The sequence below is a fragment of the Saccostrea echinata genome, unplaced genomic scaffold (genome assembly GCF_033153115.1).
Source record: "Saccostrea echinata isolate AGI-Se365-2 ecotype Australia unplaced genomic scaffold, CSIRO_AGI_Sech_v1 ptg000042l, whole genome shotgun sequence".
NCBI classification, from domain to species: Eukaryota; Metazoa; Mollusca; class Bivalvia; order Ostreida; family Ostreidae; genus Saccostrea; species Saccostrea echinata.
The window spans coordinates 4,630,177-4,650,554 of record NW_026889791.1 but is presented as its reverse complement, the minus strand read 5'-3'; the positions used below and the strand labels follow the sequence as shown (position 1 = coordinate 4,650,554).

At 33.1% G+C, this 20,378-nt stretch overlaps 1 protein-coding gene across 1 annotated transcript in view; it reads left to right on the top strand.

Annotated features, from left to right (window-relative positions):
• LOC133200985 (adhesion G protein-coupled receptor A3-like) overlaps positions 1 to 20,378 on the top strand; it is a 57,112-nt gene that overhangs the window by 33,452 nt on the left and 3,282 nt on the right. The window contains exons 7-16 of the mRNA XM_061336791.1: positions 6 to 556; positions 879 to 1,028; positions 3,046 to 3,137; positions 3,289 to 3,466; positions 12,664 to 12,868; positions 16,408 to 16,509; positions 18,273 to 18,376; positions 18,678 to 18,805; positions 19,434 to 19,619; positions 19,837 to 20,016. Coding sequence (XP_061192775.1) covers positions 6 to 556; positions 879 to 1,028; positions 3,046 to 3,137; positions 3,289 to 3,466; positions 12,664 to 12,868; positions 16,408 to 16,509; positions 18,273 to 18,376; positions 18,678 to 18,805; positions 19,434 to 19,619; positions 19,837 to 20,016 — 1,876 coding nt within the window. The remainder of the gene's footprint in view (positions 1 to 5; positions 557 to 878; positions 1,029 to 3,045; positions 3,138 to 3,288; positions 3,467 to 12,663; positions 12,869 to 16,407; positions 16,510 to 18,272; positions 18,377 to 18,677; positions 18,806 to 19,433; positions 19,620 to 19,836; positions 20,017 to 20,378) is intronic.

The window sequence follows — 20,378 nt, the reverse complement described above, 5'->3', positions numbered from 1 at the left end:
TTTAGATCGTCCCTTAGAGCTACCAGAGTTTGAGATCCTCCCTAACAAGAGCCAAGTGGTGTTCGAGGGGGACAAAATCCCCTTGATCTGCCGTGCTTCCATCATCAATAGGAAAACGCGTATGGTATGGATGCGCCGTGGAGAGGTAGTATCCACCAACCGCAGCATAGGGATCTTTGTCATTACAGAGAAAACTCCAGATCAGACAACTATGATCCACACACTGATGCTCCAACACTTGACAGAAGGGGATTCTGGGGTGTGGCAATGTATGGTGACTACCCCTCAGGGAAATGTCTCCACCAATATCAACATCCTGGTGATTTCCAACAATGCAGCTACATGTCACTCCAAAACCTCCAAAACAAAGAAGGGTGTGTACAAATGGCCACGAACTGTGGCAGGGGTTATCAGTGATCAGCCATGTAAGAGGGGGAGGGGGAGGGCCACCCACCGATGTAGTGAGAGCAGTCAATGGGAGAAGCTGAATGTAAACCAGTGTGAATACCTGGAAGACTTGACCAGAAAACTTGAGGCTTATGCCCATTTGAAAAATGTGAGTGACAGAAAAAAATAATATAATTAGGACTAATAATACTATATTACTGACATATTGGTAAGAGATTAAAGCTAGAGGATTAGGAGTATTCATTGAAGTATGACATCATCTTTCTTTATGTAAAATGCAAATACTTTTGCAAGTGATAGATTTAATTTAATTTAAACAATATTCAATTCAGTATATTTATACATAGTATAAACAATTATCCACCCAATGGGACAGCAGGCAAAGCCTAATCTTTTGAGTCTTGGTGTTTTCCTATTAAGTTGACTTTTTTCCAATGAACTCAATGGAATTATGGCTTTTTTTTTCTCAGAAGCCCATGAACCAGTCCCAGTTTACAAGGATAGCAGATGATTTGATGAGAATCATTTCTGTGTCAGAGAATTTGAAAGATTTGACCCATTTGATTCTGTCAGCTCAAATTGTGGAAAATCTGGCCAAAAACTTTCCAGAAAAGAATCAGGTGAGGCCATCATTAAAAATATCTTTGTTTCCCCTAACCCGACCCTAAAATCTCAAGTTGGGTAGGTAGGTAGGTAAATAATTTTTTTTTCTGACAGCAGCTTTGAAAATATATTTTGAAATTTAATGGAATAATACCTTTATAAATAAGAAAAGTACAAAAGAAAGCAATTTGTAAACAGAATTTCATACAAACGCCGTTTAAAAGCAAAATATAAGGTGAATTAATTTACAACTATTGTTCGATTGAACTTGTAAAATATCTGACACCAGTGTAAATTTATTGAAATCAAATATTTAAAAGACAAGATTCTTGGATACACAAGGACTGGAAATCTTAGTATATTTTTCAAACCTACTGTCGGGTTCCAGTGCTTACACATGCAATGTACATAATATCAAGGGCTTCGAATTGTGCAGTGGTCTAGAGCATTTCCTTTTGGAGTCCCAAAGTAAGGAGCTAATTTAAATTCCAAGTGGTAGGTTCAAATCCGAATGCGGGACTTTGAGACCAGTCTTTCGAATGAGACCGTAAAGATTAGGTCCAGTGTCGCAGTAGATGTTGGCACGAAAAAGGTCCCTCACCATTAATGGCTAAAAGTGCCGAGTACAAGACTAAATTTGAAGCCCTTCACCGGGCTAATGTTCAACAATTCTCAAAGGAATTTAAAGCAAAGAAACAACCAATCTTCAAGGCGCTAATTAAAGATAAAATGCACTGGACGTCTCAAGAAGCTGTATCATGATTTCAAAATATTTGGAAAGAGTAAGTAAATAATATTTAATGGAACAGAACCATATCTAAAAATGATAAAAATGTCATACACAATGTCAAAGTCACGAAGTTTAACCCAGTAATAAAAGGCATGAAAGAAAGGAACATCTAAATTGTATTCATCACTTATTAAATATGCAGACATATTAACAACAACTCCTATGGTCCCATATAGTACACATAGGAAAAGAGATGAAATGTTTATTAGATCAAAACTCAAATTAAATAAAATACAGTGAAATTGATTGATGTGTTCACAAGGAAGATGGGCTTTACCATGTATCGTGGATACTACATACCTTAATTTTAAAAGAGAGGTTAGTAAATACAAAAGAAACAATCGTAATTAGTCGTGATATATTTTATTAGCAAAATATTTGAAGAGTGTAGGATTCTAATAGCGAGCACAGCGAGCTCAATAGACTAATGTGTAAGAACAGAGGAAATTCGGAATGACATATACATCAGGCAAATTTTAGTGTGAAACCTTCCCAGAATCCCCTCACTACCAGGATTCCATGCGATAATGGCGAATATAAAAATAAAATATAAAACGCCTGCTGTTTGCTGAGAGCTTAAAATTAACAAAAAATAATTGATTTACTCTACAACGTATTTCGTTAAAAATTGCACTAGGCCTGCAGTCTCCTTCAACCAGACGCTCGTCTGTCTCTGTAAATAACGTCACAGTCTAGACTGTGTTTCGTGCGGTTTGGAAGTTTGAAGAGGCGGATCAAAGTATACAAGTGTAAGCTGTGTAAATGTTTTTGATGGTACAACTGCGCTCACCCCAACGGTCACACCGTAAAACATATTAACTAAAGGCATAAGGTTCATACATCGCCGTTATTTTTAACTCGAACTAACCTTCTTTGACTAGGTGTTGTGGGCGCCATTTTGTTTCCAACAAACGCTTGAAAATGAAAGTTAACAAAATCCGCCGTGCTGATAAAAACGGATTTTGATGAAATTGTATTTTCATTGATAAACATTTAAAAAAAAATTCTGGAATTATCTTATTTAAAAAACTTTTCAGTCGGCGCGATTTAATTGGGTCGGTCGCGTTAGGGGAAACAAAGGTATTTTTTATTTTGGCCTGAGTTCACATCTACTTATGAAAGAATTGTGCTTTTTTGATGACTCTAAATGTTTCATTGTGAAATGCTTGTGCCTACATGTAAATCTGTGGCTGTCCTTTCTTTGGCCTTATTTTGAGATTGATTTTCCTCCTCTGTAAAAACAGGTGGCGGTCATGCTGAAGTTAGTTAGTACTCTGATGAAGGAAGGAAGCACTAAATTACAAAAGGCTCAACTCCAAGACAGAACCTGTTCCAGGCAAGACATGGATATCAATTAGAGAGGGATAACTCATACAGATTTAGAATATCAACATCAAGCACATTTAATTTGCATTAAAGATCTTACAGGGTTTACATACAGTTAAAAATGTGTTGTCCTTTATTGATGCATTTTGTTATAATTGTAGGTTAATTGATGCGATAGAAGAAATTCCCAAACATGTCAATGTGTCAGATTATACAGAGAATATTGTCATGGAAACAATGAATCAGGGCATTGAAGAGTTCCAGGGTGTGACCTGCATGGCTTATTCCCAGATTTTTAGCTGTCAACACAGATACATCAATCAAACTATTGCAGAAGAGGTTTGTTGCTAAACAATTTCAAACAGTTTCTCTAATCAGCTTCACAAATTCAAAGATGGCTCTTGATAGACAGGAGTGGGGTTTTTTTTTGTTCAAATTGAAGATTTCTTATTGGAGTTATGATTAAATTAAACATAAAGGTGATCTTTCACTCCACCACACTATTAATGACCAGGTATATATATAGCATTTGTCATAGTTTCACATTTTCGACTTCTTCTCAAGAACCATTGGGCCAATTTCAACCAAACTTGCCACAAAGTATCCTTGGGTAAAGGGTATATAAGTTTGTTCACCTTCTTCCAAGGGGAGGTAATTATGAATTAGCTAAAAGTTAATGGCATCTTTTAAAAAATTTCTTCTCAAGAACCACTGGGTTAGAAAATATGAAACACTTAAGTGGAATCATCCTCAAGTAGTGTAGATTCAAGTTTGTTCAAATCATGACCCCTGGGGGTAGGTTGGGGCCACAATGGGTGATCAAAGTTTTACATAGGAATACATAGGAAAAAATCTTGAAAATCTTCTTCTCAAGAACAACAAAACCATGAATAGTCATATCGATATGGAAGCATCCTCAGGTAGTGTAGATTCAAGTTTATTCATATTATGACCCCCAGGGGTAGGGTGGGGTCACAATGGGGGATCAAAGTTTAACAAAGCAATATATAAGTTAAAAAAAATCGGGAAAATTCTTCTTCTCAAGAACAGGAAAGCCATGATAAGTCATATTGATATGGAAGCATTTTCAGGTAGTATAGATTCCAGTATGTTCAAAACATTACCCCCGCGAGTAGGGTGGGGCCACAGCTGGCGGGTCAAAGTTTTATATAGGATAAAATCTAGAAAAAAATTCTTCAGAACAGGAAAGCCATGATTTTTTTTATATTGATATGGAAGCATACCATGCTCAGGTAGTGTAGATTCAAATTTGTTCAAATCATGACCCCCAGGGTAGGATGGGGCCACAATGGGAGATCAAAGTTTTACGTAGCAATATATAGGGAAAAATCTTCTTCTCATGAACAGGAAAGCCATGAATAGTTAAATTGATTTGGAAGCATCCTCAGGTAGTGTTCAAACAGGGGGAGGGGGTGCAATGGGGGATCAAAGTTTTACATAGGAATATATAGGAAAAAATCTGCCAATGAAGAACAGGGCCATATTGATTCAGGTGAGCATTGTGGCCCATGGACCCCTTGTTTATGATAAGTTAGATTTTTAAGCTCTAGTTTTTTAATTTTGTTTAGTTAATTATGTGAAAAAAATTGCTTTTAAAGTGTAAAAAAAACTTGATTTTACTATGCTGCATGAAATATTGCACAATGAAAACCTCAGTCAGCCCCCTTAAAAAGTCTCAAAATGAAACTTGAAATTGAAATCTTTTTATGCAATTTTAGCTCACCTGAGCCGAAGGCTCAAGTGAGCTTTTCTGATCACTTTTGTCTGGCGTCTGTCTGTCTATCTGTAAACTTTTAACATTTTCAACTTCTTCTCAAGAACCACTGGACCAATTTCAACCAAACTTGCCACAAAGTATCCTTAAGTGAAGGGGATTCAAGTTTGTCCAAAAGGGCCACGCCCTCTTTCAAGGGGAGATAATAAAGAATTAGTGAAAAATTAATAGCATCTTTTAAAAATCTTCTCCTCAAGAACCACAGGGCCAGGAAAGATGAAACTCATGTGGAAGCATTCTCAGGTAGTGTAGATTCAAGTTTGAACAAAGCATGACCCCTGGGGGTTGGGCGGGGCCACAAAGGAGGATCAAAGTTTTACAAAGAAATATATAGGAAAAACCTTTAAAAATCTTCTTCTCAAGAACAGCAAAGCCATGATGAGTCATATTTATATGGAAGCATCCTCAGGTAGTGTAGATTCAAGATTGAACAAATCATGACCCCTGGGGGTAGGGCGGGGCCACAAAGGAGGATCAAAGTTTCACTTAGAAATATATCGGAAAAACCTTTAAAAATCTTCTTCTCAAGAACAGCAAAGCCATGATGAGTCATATTTATATGGAAGCATCCTCAAGTAGTGTAGATTCAAGTTTGTTCAAATCATGACCCCCAGGGGTAGGTCGGGGCCACAATGGAGGATCAAAGTTTTACATAGAAATATATAGAAATCTTTTAAAAAATCATCTTCTTGAGAACAGCAAAGACATGATGAGTCATATTTATGTGGAAGCATTCTCAGGTAGTGTAGATTCTATTTTGTTCAAGTCATGACCCCCATGGGTAGGGTGGGGCCACAATGGAGGATCAAAATCTTAAATAGAATTATATAGGAAAATATCTTCTGAAGAAGAACTGCAAATCTATGATTAGTCATTTTGATATTGAAGCATCCTCAGGTAGTGTAGATTCAAGTTTGTTAAAATGATGACCCCCAGGGATATGGTAGGGCCACAATGGGGGATTGAAAATTTTACATAGGAACACATAGGAAAATATCTTCTTCTCAAGAATTGAAAATCATGTTTAGTCATTTTAATATGGAAGCATCCTCAGGTAGTGTAAATTCAATTTTGTTCAAATGATGACCTCCAGGATAGGGTGGGGCCCAAATGGGGGATCGAAAGTTTTACATAATAACATATAGAAAAAATATTTCTTCTCAAGAACAGAAAAGCTATGTTTAGTCATATTGATATGGAAGCATCCTCAGGTAGTGTAGATTCAAGTTTGTTCAAATGATGACCCCTGGGATAGGGAGGAGCCACAATGGGGGATCAAATTTTTACAAAGGAATATATGGAAAAAAAATTTTGAAAATCTTCTCAAGTACAACAAAGCCATTTGTTATATTGACATGGAAGCATCCCCCCCCCCCCCACCCCACCGTAATCTTTTCAATACTGAACTGATTTGTGCTTTTGACTAGCCAATGTACTCAGGTGAGCGATGTGGCCCATGGGCCTCTTGTTATTTCATGCAGCTCAGTACGATACAAAGTTCTTTGAAGTCTTAGAAAGGGTCTTAGAAAAACCTGACATTTGTACCCTATAAAAGTACAAAAATAAGTACAGTTTTAGAGAAATTGAATTTTCTTGAATTTAGCCTTAATAGATACCAATTCTTATTAGCATGATATGAAATAAGAAGTGATCTGTGACGTCTTAAAATGATAGAACAAGCTTTTTACATTATGTATTATATAATAATTGAAGTAAAATACCAAAAAAGTATTTTAAAAACATGCAATTTTCTCTGAATGCCTAAATACCTATAGTTTTTTTTTTATCTTAAAATATATTTGTTGATCAATTTTCAATGAGAAAATACATAGCTGGTGTTTTTATTCGCATTTTGAGATTTGATAATTTTCCCTATATAACATGATTAGCTATAATGATTAAGTTTGAAGAAATACCATGGGTAAATACACATTACTTTGTGAATTAAGAGACATTTCTGTGAGCATTTTTAATTATTTAAATGCTGATTTTATGAACCTGAGGATCAGACTACCTTAAAATGAATCAGATAGTGTTTAGATGAATTACCTTGTCCAAATGCTATTACACTATGAACCTATATACATATAAGTTAAATAATTAAAGATGTAATTAATTTGCATATTCTTCCACAGGAAATTGAAAGAGAATTTTACTCGGCCTTTCTTTCAATGTAGTGAAAGAATTCTGCAAATTCTGTCAAGCTAATATATCAGATATAGACAAACTTCATTTAATGACCCCCCCCCCTTCACTAGAGTGACAGTCATATATAGAAATTCACCTCAGATTTTAAGGAGACCAAGGAAAAATGACATGGTAATTATTTAAGTAATTGTTGTTGAATGACAGGGCAGGAAAGACAGGAATTAGGAGACATTTTGTTTGCCCTTTTCACTTAGAATGTGATCAGCCAAGCATGAATGACCCTTTGAGTTTGACGTTTTACCTGTCGGGGGTACATGGTTCAGATTTATCAAAAGATAATGGACGGGAAAAGTAGCTGGCAGTGGTGGTGTGTTTTTGTTCTCGGTGAAAGGATTTATTAACAGCTTGACAGCAAGAAAATGGGAGGAAAATCACGCTATGTAGCTAATGATCTGTAGATGGAGGTTTATATTCCAGGAGGAAAATGTAATTTTGATATGAGGTGTTTGGAGTTTTCGTTGGTAGAGTGAGATGAATTTAGCCATGTGTTAATTGTAAGTGGACAAGGTCAATCCTTATTTGATTCCATCTGATTTTGGACTACTATAGAACAAACAAGGGATATGTCAGGGGTGCAGTCTCAAGGTAAACTTGTAAAGAATTAATTCACGTGTCAGTTATGCATGTCTTCAATATGATTTGGCATTGTAGCAATAATTAAATGTACAATTTGGAAATTTTTATTATACTATTGAAATTATTAAATGTCAGTTTTGATACATTTGTTGGATTTTAAAACAGCACATCCTTAAAATATTGATTGAATTTTTCCATTTATGACTGACATAACTCATGCAGGAGATAAAACATCTGTATATTTTGATTGCAAACCCATTTATAGTTCTGATGGTGAGGGGAAATGCAGAGGAGGTTATGTCGGTGAAGCTATAATATAATAATATATTTTATTGCCAGCAAATTTTGCTTGCAATAGATAAAGTTATTAATTACATCAGTAAATATCTAATATACATTAATTAGTGTTTCAGAATTTGATACCAATGCATGTATGCTGCGAAGTTCTCATATAAAATATATTGCCCATGTTATCAGTAGAGAGAGAGTCGGAGTGAACCACAATGTATTAAAATTTCCATGGTTGTATTCAACTTTTACTTAACATCTTTCCCAAAATTATACTTGGAGATGTTATATATCTGGTTTACATACTAGGAGATGATTTCAGTTTATACCTCATTAACCTAAATATTTTTCAGGAAAGCCTTGTTTTCTTTGCATCCAGAATGTGCGTGGATATGTATAAGTAACAATGTGATGAGGTTTTATACATCACTGAAATCCTGGGATGTTTATATTTAGATCTAGCTCCACTAAAATGAAGATTTAAAAACTTCATTACTTTTCCTTAATAGAAACAAAAAAAACCAACATTCATGCTCCCTTCTACATAAATTGTACATGACTATCACAAGCAAGAGATTTTTTAAAATCTCACTTTATTTAAATGTTGCAAAGAATGAAACAAATAAAGATATGATAAAATGTGTGTTAATGGCAAAAGTTTTCATTCAGTCTAGCTTCCAAAGTTCTTGTTGAATATGAATGTCTCCATACAAACATCTTTTGAAAATAATTGATATTTGTTGATTATTGTTGTGTAGTATTTTGTTATTTTGACTGACATTTCATATTAATTGTAATAGGGCATTGTTTTAATACTTAGACTAAGGAATTAATATTTTCATCTTCTTCTCCAGAACCACTGGGCTAATTCCAACCAAATTTGACAAAGAGTATCCTTGGGAGAAGGAGATTCAAATTTGTTCAAATGAAGGGCCACACACTCTTCCAAGGGGAGATGATTAAGTGAAGATTAGCTGGGGTCTTCAAAAATCTTAAGAATCACCAGGCCATAAAAGATGAAACTTATGTGAAAGCTTTCTGATATAGTGAAGATTCAAGTTTGTTCAAATCATGACCCCTGGGGGTAGATGGGGCCACAGAAGAGGATCAATGTTTACATGGGACATGTTATATATTTAAAAATCTCCTTCTCAAGAACAGCAGGGCCATGATTAATCATATAACATGGAAGCATCCTCAGATAGTGCAGATTCACATTTTTTTTTTCAAATCATGGCCTATGGGGGATGGGGTGGGGCCACAATAAGGGATTAAATTTTTTTCTTTAGGGAATATAAAGAAAAATCTTTGAAAAAATCTTCTTCTCAAGAACAGCAAGGCCATGATTAGTCATACAAATATGGAAGCATCCTCAGGTAATGCATATTCAAATTTGTTCACTGCCAAAATGGGAATTCACATAGTGTGATGAAGGTAAACAAACAGTGCTCATTCATGACTGCATGTTGTGCTTAATTTTATATGACAAACATGCTAAATTTTACATGACATACATATGTACTAAAATTGGTATGACATACATACATGCTAAATTTTATATGACATACATATTATGTATTGATTTTTTTTACTTACATCAGTGCGATTTTTTTTAATACATGCTAAATTTATATGACATATTATATGCTAAGTTTTATATAATGTACATACATGACTATATACATGTAAGTGCTAAATTTTAAATGTCGAGGATCACTTCCATGTGTTAAATGTTATGCCCTGTTCACACGGAGAGTTTAATTCGCAGTAAATTAATGCGAAGTAAAATGATGCGAATTAAACTAATGCGAATTAAATTGCGTTCACACGACAGCTAATGCGAAGTAAACTAATGGGAATTAAAATTTTATTTCTACTATAAGGCTATTCAGTAAGGCTATTATGACGTCATTTGCAAGTCACGTCACACTGTGCAGAGCAGATATACATTTGACATAATTTCATAGTGTCTGTACAGTTTTTAGTGATTAACATAGTTTTCCTTTTTTTTCACTCAAAAATAATGCAAATACCTATAATTGACCACCGACATGTGGCATGTGACTTAATTCTGCCCTTACGCATGCGTCAAAATTTAATTCGAATTAGCTTCGCTAAGCGTTCACACGGAGCTAATGCGAAGTAATTTAATGCGCAGTAAACTAATTCGAATTAAACTAATTCGCATTAAATTCTCCGTGTGAACGCGGATCAAATTTAATTCGCAGTAACTTACGTTTAATTCGAATTAAACTCTCCGTGTGAACAGGGCATTATATTACATACATATTGGCTAAATTTTAATGACATACATTGTGCTTAATTTTAAATGACATACATATTTGTTATCCCTCGCAATGGTAATAACAATAGTAATGCAATAGTGTTTGTGGGTGTGAAAATTATAATTGAGTTGTGTACAATTGGGTTTAAAATATTTGTTAACATCATATTTAGCTACGTAGCTTGAATTACCTATCAAGTACAGTGAAGTCGTCAATTACAGGTTTTTGTATCCACAATTTTTTTGTTGGTATTTTTTAAGCATGTAAACATTTACTTCTTGACAGCACTTACCCAATCACTATATATTTAGCTACATACATGAACATGTAGCTTGCCTATATACAGTGAAGTTGCCAATTACGGGTTGTCTCAGATTCGATTCATTCATATGTATTTTATGCCATTTTGTTTAAATTGAAGCACAGAATAAACACACTGGTCAAGAATTGATTTTTCTGTCTGTAATCAATAATAGAATTTCGAAAATCAACATAAATGTTTTTGTTCACCACAGCAAGGCAAAAGTTTAAGTTACCGGTAAACAATAATAGCTGCAAAATATGGCAACTGCATTCAGTTATAACCCGGAAAGCATTCATAATGATCACTGCTCAAATAAATTTACACTGATTAATAAATCAAACTGTAGCAGAGGTCCACCACATACCTCATGACATATATCAAAACTTAACATGCTCAATATTCAGAACCAATTAAGTGTCAACTTTTTTATTTACCTAGTATTATAAAAGTATTCTCCAAGGAAAATATAAAAAGTAAAATTGTGTTTCCCTTGCAAAAAAAATGTTGGAGAGGACATAGTAATGCTCGTGTGTTTGGGGGGGGGGGGGGGGGGAGAGAGAGAGAGAGAGAGAGCTCGTTAACAAAAGTTAAGCAAGTAATAATTCATATCAGGTTGATATGCTCTTTTTTGAGGGGATGCTCCACTTTGCGGTGCCCTTGTTAGATTCTGATGTGCTAAATATGTGCACATAGTATTTTAATTACATTGACACAGTTAAGAATAATTATAAGTACACATATGATATTCTAATTACATTGACACAGTTTAGAATTATTATAAATATACATAGTCATATAGTATTCTAATTACATTGACACAGTTTAGTGAATTAATATGAGTACATATATGGTATTCTTATTACTTTGACATAGTTTATAAGTACATTTATTTTATTTTTAATCACATTATTGACACAGTATATAAGTACATATATAGTTTTCTAATTACTTTGACACAGTTTAGAATTATAAGTACACTGTCAGTCATATAGTACGTATTCTAATTACATTGACACAGCTAGACAGTTTAGAATTTAAGTACACATGTGATGTTCTAATTACATTGACAGACTTTAGAATTATTATAAATACATTTATAGTATTCTAATTACATTGACACAGTTTCAAATTATAAAAGTTTAAAACAAATTGATTTCAAAAATGTTTTATACTTGTATATTGGCAGTTGACACAGTTTCAAATTATAGAAGTTTAAAACAAATTGATTTCAAAAATGTATTATACTTGTATATTGGCAGTTATATATGATTGAAATGTAGTGTGCCAGTGGGGAGTTTGTGTAATATTTGAAGTGATGGATATTGCCTGCTGACAGGCATGTTGTAACAGAGGATCACGTCTGTTTGTTTAAGTGCATTCTGCTTTCTTTAAAAAATTCTGTTGATGTCTGATCCTTGCTAAGGTAATATTAAGTTAAAAGGGATTTTATCAGCTATCTGATAGTCTGTCTTAATCACTTATGATGTGAAATATTATGTAATTTTAGATGAATTTACTTGGATGGCTTATGTCTGGATGATTGTAATATGTACACCAAAGGCTAATTTTAAATATCAAAGCAAAGCAGAGTGTAGTCTTTGTCCCTGTTATGGGAATGAGGTCTAGTTTGCTTTATACAGTTTTTTCTTGTTCAACTTAGCAGATTAAAGATGTGTATTATGAGTTTTATGTTATTGTTAAATTTTACAAATATGTTTGTGTGTAATAGATATGACAGTGATATAGCTCAGAAACTTACCTAGTACCTGAGAATTATTAATGTCAAAATAATTGAATTTTATGTTTTAACAGGTATGGGTTAAATTTGCATTCATTAACTCTGTTGAAGACCTGAAATGTGAAGGTCACACTAAAAATCAAGAGCATATAGTAGTACATAAAAATTGAAGGGGAAAAAACTAATGTGCTAGGTGAAGTCCAGCCCATTATAAATGCATCAAAAAGAAATAAAAGTGGTGGACTTTTTTCATTCTATGAATAATTCATAAACTAGTGTAAGAGTGGTTTTAATTTTCAATGTGTGGCTTTTGTCATGTTATATAGAATTTTTCTCTTACAGAACTTGCTAGGAACAGTTCACCTACCTTCAACTCTCTATAACACATCAGAAGGCTCCGTCCAGAACAGTACCAATACTGCCAGACTGCAGTTCATCCTATACAGAAATGCCCAGCTGTTTCCCTCCTTGACCCTCATACATGACGACCCTCAGATTGGAACCAAAACAGTCTCAGTGGTGTCTGCCATCTTGTCCGTAAATTCATGTAAGTAAAAGGAGGGGCTGATGAAAGAGTTGTGGTTTGGAGGGTTGCAGACAAAGAGATTGATTTGAAAGGGGTTTGAAATGAGTGATAAATTCACAAAGATGTGTATCCTTTGTTATTTCAGTTTGCTTTGCACTGTTGTATGAGGAACATTTATATAAGTACAAATTTTATAAACTAAATGAAAAAAAAAAACATGTTTTAAAGGGTTATATGAAAAAGTAAAAATCAGAATACAAATGAAATTTTATTTAATTTTTTTTTCATTTATTATACTTTGACATGAGACAATAGGTTACATGTAGAAAAAGTATAGGATGTTTATTAAATTTTCTTTGATTTTCCTTTTGCCTTTATCTTTTTGTAACACAGTGTGGTAGGCTGTGACATCATAGTTGAGTGGTTATGAGACGTCCTAGCTAAGTGATTGTGAGATTGAAAATAGTAAACATGGATATTAACATTAATTTGGAGAAATTTTGGCAATTTTCGTTTGTGTTAGGGTGGTTTATTTACTTTTGCTATCTTATAACCTGGATTATTTTCTCTATAACACTGTTTGTGAAGGGAATAAAAATAGACAGTTTTGTCGTACTTTCGATATTTTCACAGTGAAAAATATCATTTTTATTCAATGGATAAATTACAGTATTTCACTGTTGAAATGTAATAAAATTTGAAACAAACAAGATGTAGTGGAATAAATGACCTTGTTCATAAAAGATGTTTAATTATTCCAGAGGTACTCACACAAATAACCTGGTATAGCAGTAAAAGTTATCTAAATTCACTCACTAGTACAAAATCAAATTTATTTATATTAAAATTAGATGTTTCAAGAAAAAAAAAGAAAAGAAATGGACTGATCAAAAAATGAAATCTGCATTGATAATGTTTTCTTGATTATGCACTGACCTGCGAACATATAATTTACGATAAGACACATCATTTCATGTGATTTATTGTAGGATTTGTTCATTTATTTGCCTTTTTTTCAATTTGATTATTCATTTAATGCAGACATGTATTATTCATTTTGTCTTTTTTTGATCTGTTATTCAAGTTTCACTCTATTCATACAACAGGCTGTAAAATAGATACTTTCTAAATGCATGGTATTTACATGTCATAAATCATGATACAATAGGACCTGATAAGTAGAAATCTGATAAACACACAACCTGATAAATACAAAATATGATAGAATTACATGTTCAATACAGTAGGATGCATGCACAATACTATAGTTACTTATTAAGTTTGTTAGTGACTCTCTACAGAAATATATTGGGTTGGTCAATCTCATAGACAGCAATCGAGGCAAAGCTGAGCCATCTATGAAACTGATTAACCAGTTATATTTCAGTAGACAGTCATTAACAAACCTATAAAGTGTCGTGGACCAATAGCAAACCTAGGGATCAATTACAATTAAAGGATTTCCTCATAAGTATAAATCTCCATCTTGTTGTTTACTGATTACATCACTGAAATGGATGCTTGTTTAAATTTATTCTTAGCATTGCAAAGGTAATGTGAATACATTAGTTTCTTGTAAAGAAAAAATGATGATGGCATTTTCTTTTTTTGGGGGGGGGGGGTTTAAATATTGATGATATGGCATTATTATTATTATTTTTTTTTTTTTTTTTTTTTTTTTGTAAATATTCATGACATAACATCTTTTTGTCCACCATATTGCCATTTATATTTTGTTACTTGCCATCTACAGAAATGTAGACACTAGGCAGGGCGTCTGTTATCCAAACATCATTTTAGGAGAAGACTATCTAAGTTTATGAACTTGGGTCTAATCCTTTTGACTCTGTGTCAATAAAATATGTTCAATTCAATTCATTCTAGTTGGAGGCAAAACAAATAAGGATACATGCACAATATGATAGAATGCATGCACAATACAAAAGGATACATGCACAATATGATAGGATGCATATGCACAATATGATAGGATGCATCCACAATACAATAGGAAACATACGCAATATTGTAGGATAAATGCACATATGATAGAATGTGTGCACAAAATGATAGAATGTGTGCACAAAACGATATGATGTATGCACCATGCAACAGGATGCATGCACAATATGATACAATGCATCTGCAATATGATAGGATGTATGCACAATATGATAGAATACATGCACAATACAATAAGATACTTGCACAATATGAGAGGATTGCATGCACAATGCAATAGGATATATGCAAAATATGATATAATGCATGTTCAATATGATAAGATGCATGCACAATATGATAGAATACATGCAAAATACATTAGGATACATGCTTAATACATGTATGATAGAATGCACAATATTGTAATGTTTCCACCTGTTATAGGGTTTGTTAAAATAAATATAAATTATTGTGGATCTCCTGTTTTTGAGTTTTACCACTTTTAAGATTCTAATATAATGTTAGGATGTGAATTTATAAAATTTATTATGATTAAAATACAAAAAAATAATTCAGAAATTTAGAAACAGGGGAACCACAATAATAATATATAATTATTCATTTTAACAAACCCTATAACAGGTGGAAACAGTGCAATAGGATACATGCAATAATATAAAATGCATGTACAATGTGAAAAATGCATGCACAACAGGATACATGTGCAAAATGCTAGGATACATATACTGGTATTATATGGTGGGGAATTGTCAGGAATGTTACAGATATTGTCAATGGTTTGATGTAGTTAAATCCTTCAGTATTAATATCTCGGAATAGTCTTAATTTCTAAAATCCAATAAAGATTGCAGTAAAATATAAGTGATATGGTACAGCAAAAAGATATTCTATATTTCAAGTAGAACACTTAACCCCAGTTAAAGCAGGTAGGATTTATAAGTATGGTTCATGTGGTCTTTAAATTCATTTCTAAAGCATTGGCACCAAATGCTTTCTCTACTTTTATCCCCTTTTCTTTTTCATAAATGCCAGTTTAATGAATCTGTACTCCTGCCTGTTTTCTGTCTTTCCCGTAATTCCCTTCTTAACACTTCTTGAATAGCAAACTTGATGGATGTATTTTTGGCTTAGATGTTTATGCTGGTACTTAATGTACACAGTGAACCTGTATTGTCAGTTCATACCTAAGTTTGACTGTTTTGATGTACTAAAAGTAGTTCAAATCATTGCTATGCATTCTATCCCCTCTAATTTATATCTTATGAAATGTGAAATGACTGTATGAAAAATAGGTGAATGTCTAATGGATACTTTATGCAGCAACATCTTTTTTTTTTATTTTACTAAAAAATATTCATTCCCTCCAAACAATTTTTTGAAATTTGTAATGCTATTTTAACTTTGTTTTTATGGCCAATTTCCATTTCATTTTGTAGATTATCATTCTTAGTTTTAATTTAATGAAAATTCATCAGTGAAGAACTCAGCAATCATTATTGTTAGATGTAAATAATTCAGACGTTTATGTCGAGAGCTTCAATCCAGGCAGGATGGTTGATATGACCTTGTAGTATTTGAATGTTTTTCATTTACAGCTCCTGTAGTAGTCAACTTGTCAAATCCAATAACCTTGACCTTCAAGGTGAAGGCTACCTCTGAAAATCTTCTGGCAGTATACTGGGATTCAGAAGCTAATGGTATGTATAGCATACATGTGCTGAAATAATTATCTTGTCTTTAAAAACTTGTTGATGATGGAATAAAAAAAAAAAAATAAAGATTAAATATCTTAGCATAGCATGAATAACATACTACAGTAAAACACATTTATAGTGAGGTGTCAGGGATGCAATATTGATTCATTATAAATGTAATTCATTATATCCAATTAGTTAATAATACAGTTTAAAATTATGGGAAATGAAAATTACTGCACTGTAAGCATGAATTGGATATAAGCATCTTCACTGTAGCCATGTTTTACTGTATATTCAGACCCATATATAGCTAATTTTCAAATTTTTAGCTCTGCACGTCAAGGGTAAGATGTCTGCACTGTCGTCTGTAAACAAAACGATGCTCCTCTTACAGTTTGAGTTCAATTTAAATAAAATTTGGTGCACAAGTAGATACACAGATACTTAATTATATGTATTGGTTTTTGGCATTGCTATGGTTATTAAAAATAAAATTTCTGTGGGATTCTTTCAAACTGCTACTTGCATGGCACAGTGGTTGGTAGAGACCAGTCCTTCATACAAGACTGTATAAAAACCAAGGTCCCCATGTCGCAGTAGATGCTGGCACAGATAAGATCCTTCACTGCCCAGTGGCCATAAGAGTAAATTTGCAGCCTTCCACAGCAATGGGTGGTGTCACAACATGAATGAAATACTAGTATTTTCAAAGGGACTTAAAGAAACAACTGACCAACCAAAATGCTACTCCTATAGATTTTGTCCATTTTTTTTTTTTAGAAACTTAATACACATTTAAACTACATAAAGACATATAATTCTTTTTCAAACTTTTGACTGTGACCATCAATAATATTATGGTTACTTGAAATAGAAGTTTCTATGAAAATGCTACTCATTCTAGAGTTGTAGTTGGATTTCAATAAAACTTCAAACACAGTTAATCTACACTTAAATACGTAATTCTCTGCATCATTTTCTTCATTTAAATGAACAGTATATCAGTGGTTACTGAAATTGAAATGTTTAAATTCTTTTAAAACCTTAGCAACTACTAATGTTATTGGTCAAATTCAATTAAACTTATTACACAAGTAGACTAAACCAGAGATTATATCAAATTTCATTTATTGGTGTTGCCAAAGATACTAAGTCCAAGTGCTGCTTTTCTCTTCACCTACTATAAATAGGAATCAGTGAAGCTGCAGTCTTGTCAGAGACTTCTGGTTTATAAGCTAGATCATTGAGGCAAACATTCTGTTTAGTTACGTTAAGGTATTTGGGTGATTCAAAGCATAGAATCAACATAAGGTTAAAGGGAAAGGAAAAACTACTAATAGACAATGTAAATACTGCAGCATTTAAAAGGTGGCAAGAGTATTTTCAAATATTTGAAATGTATATCTGAAGGATATATGAATTAATACTTGGTTTCTATAAGTGTCTGTTGACTTCCTGAGGCTACTAACTGAAATCACTAACTGGAAATATTGATCTAAAGGACCAAAACAAATCTGTGTCAGTACTGGGTCATAGACATTTTAGGAGATTGTTGTGTTTTATTGAAGTGAAGAGGCAGTCTGTTGGGAAAATGGTGAGAAAAAAATCCACTAAAAATTGGAGGGGGATTAAAATACTTGGAAATATTTGTTTTGTTTATTCTTTTATATGATGTGTAACATTAATTTATAGGAAGATGTGAAATGTGCATGAGAACAAAGGATTTTTTGTTCAGCATTTTGAATGAGTTTTTGTTTTAACAGGTGGATTGGGAGACTGGAAAACTGATGGCTGTTCTATCAAAGGAATTGTCCAAAACTACACCACAGTCCAATGTCAGCATCTCTCCATATTTGCTGTGATTGAGGTACACAGAATTTTTTTCTTTTCAAAGATAAAGAGCATTATTTTCAGAAAAGCAGAGATGAAGTTCATACAACTAGAACTTTTAGTGTCTTTTGAAAAATTAGTATCAATACATGTAGTATATTTCATGTAAATTGTATAAAAGTTATGAAAATGTTCAGGTAATAATTAGCAGTATATTGTGAGTTATTCAGATGATTGAGGTTTACAATTTTAGTATGGAATAAGATAAATATGGTTTTCTTTTTTTTTTTTAATTTTGAAGAAGAATATTTTGATATTCTTGATACGATCTATTGCAGACATCTCCTGGTACTGAGGCCTTTTCACTGAAGATGTTCCAGTTGATGCATGTAGCAGTATATGTGGGAAGCTGTGTTTGTCTCCTGTGTTTAATGGCTGTCATTATAACTTATGTGTCCTGTTTCAGGTAATACTTATCTCCTTCATGTGTCTGTAATCTTTGGACTAGGAACTTATTTTTACAGAATCTTAATGTGTTATGTCATGGTGTCACAGGGATTCTGGAATATAAAAAAGTTCTGAGATAATCAGATTTAGAGCAATTCTCTTTGCAGCACATACATGTGGGTAATTGATATTTATGTATTTTGAAGACTAGATCATGTCTTCATTTTATAATATTTTCCATTTCCAACTTAATGGAAATACCAGAAAAAATTTTTGGCATAATCACTAAGCATTTGTCAGAGTGATAAAATCATTAAAAACAGAGATGACCAAAAGTTGACATTAGATCACAGTGAGCCAGCTGACTCAGTGCTATATCTTTTTATCTTTCACCTAATGTCAAATTCCTGTCTGTATCTGTTGTTTTGATATTGTTATGGTTAAGGCCAATAACTTTGAAATTAAAGCAGTTCATTTTTTTTTAAATTTAAAACATAACTTTCAGAAATATATTTATTTTGGTATGAGAAAAAAAAATACTTTCAAGTATACAGATGTGATTTTTGCTTTGATTTAATGCTTTTGATTATGCAGAACAAAATCTGGTTGATTATTTTGTTTTATCAGAGAAACATTTTAACATTTAGATTCATTAATGTGCCCAACAAGATGAAGCACTCTGTGATTAACATCAGTGTGTGTGTCCTACTGCTCATCATTGGCTTCACCATGGGAGTCAAACGCACAGATCACCTGCTAGCATGTCAGATCATTGGAATTTCCATGCATTATTTAACTTTATGTGCCATCTTCTGGATAACAATCACTTCCTTGTAAGTATTGTAGATTTTACAAGCTGACCATGATAATAGCCATAGGTAATTTTTATTTTCTTTGTGCCATATGCATGAAAAATTTTTCACACATAGAATCCCTGAGAATAATCACAAACTCCACAAGAAAAACAAACACTTAATGACAAGTTTTAGATTAATTGCTAGATAAATTTCAGCATAGAACTAAATTATTCAGAAATATTTTATTTTGTAGCAATATGATGAAGAAATTTTCCAAGGCTAGTAAGCCGCCAGCTCCACCCCCAGATATGCCAGGTATGCCTTTACCCCCCAAGCCAATGATTCGCTTTTACCTGCTGGGATGGGGTGTGCCTACCATCATTTGTGGCATCACAGCTGCTGTCAGTCTCGATCACTACTCAGAGCCAGCATAGTAAGTATAGCTGTAATAGGAATTATCTTATGATTATGTTAATCTTTAAGTGTAATTTATACATGCAACTTTATCATGCTTATACTTGTAGTTTACAATTATACAATGATAGTAATATTATAAGATTTGTTGGACTTGATCAGAAAGTAACTGTTTACCAAAAAATTGATCGATTTGACAACCCTTATAATAATAATAAACTATGACCCCTTACCAAATTGTGTCAGCAAGGTTTACGCCCCAAGGTAGGATTGAATTGATAAGCATGTTGAAAATTGCATTAAAATTTTCAATTCTTTTTCCTTGAGAATCAATGCAGCAAACCCTGAGTTTAACTCCCATATGGGGTGAACTTGGTCAAA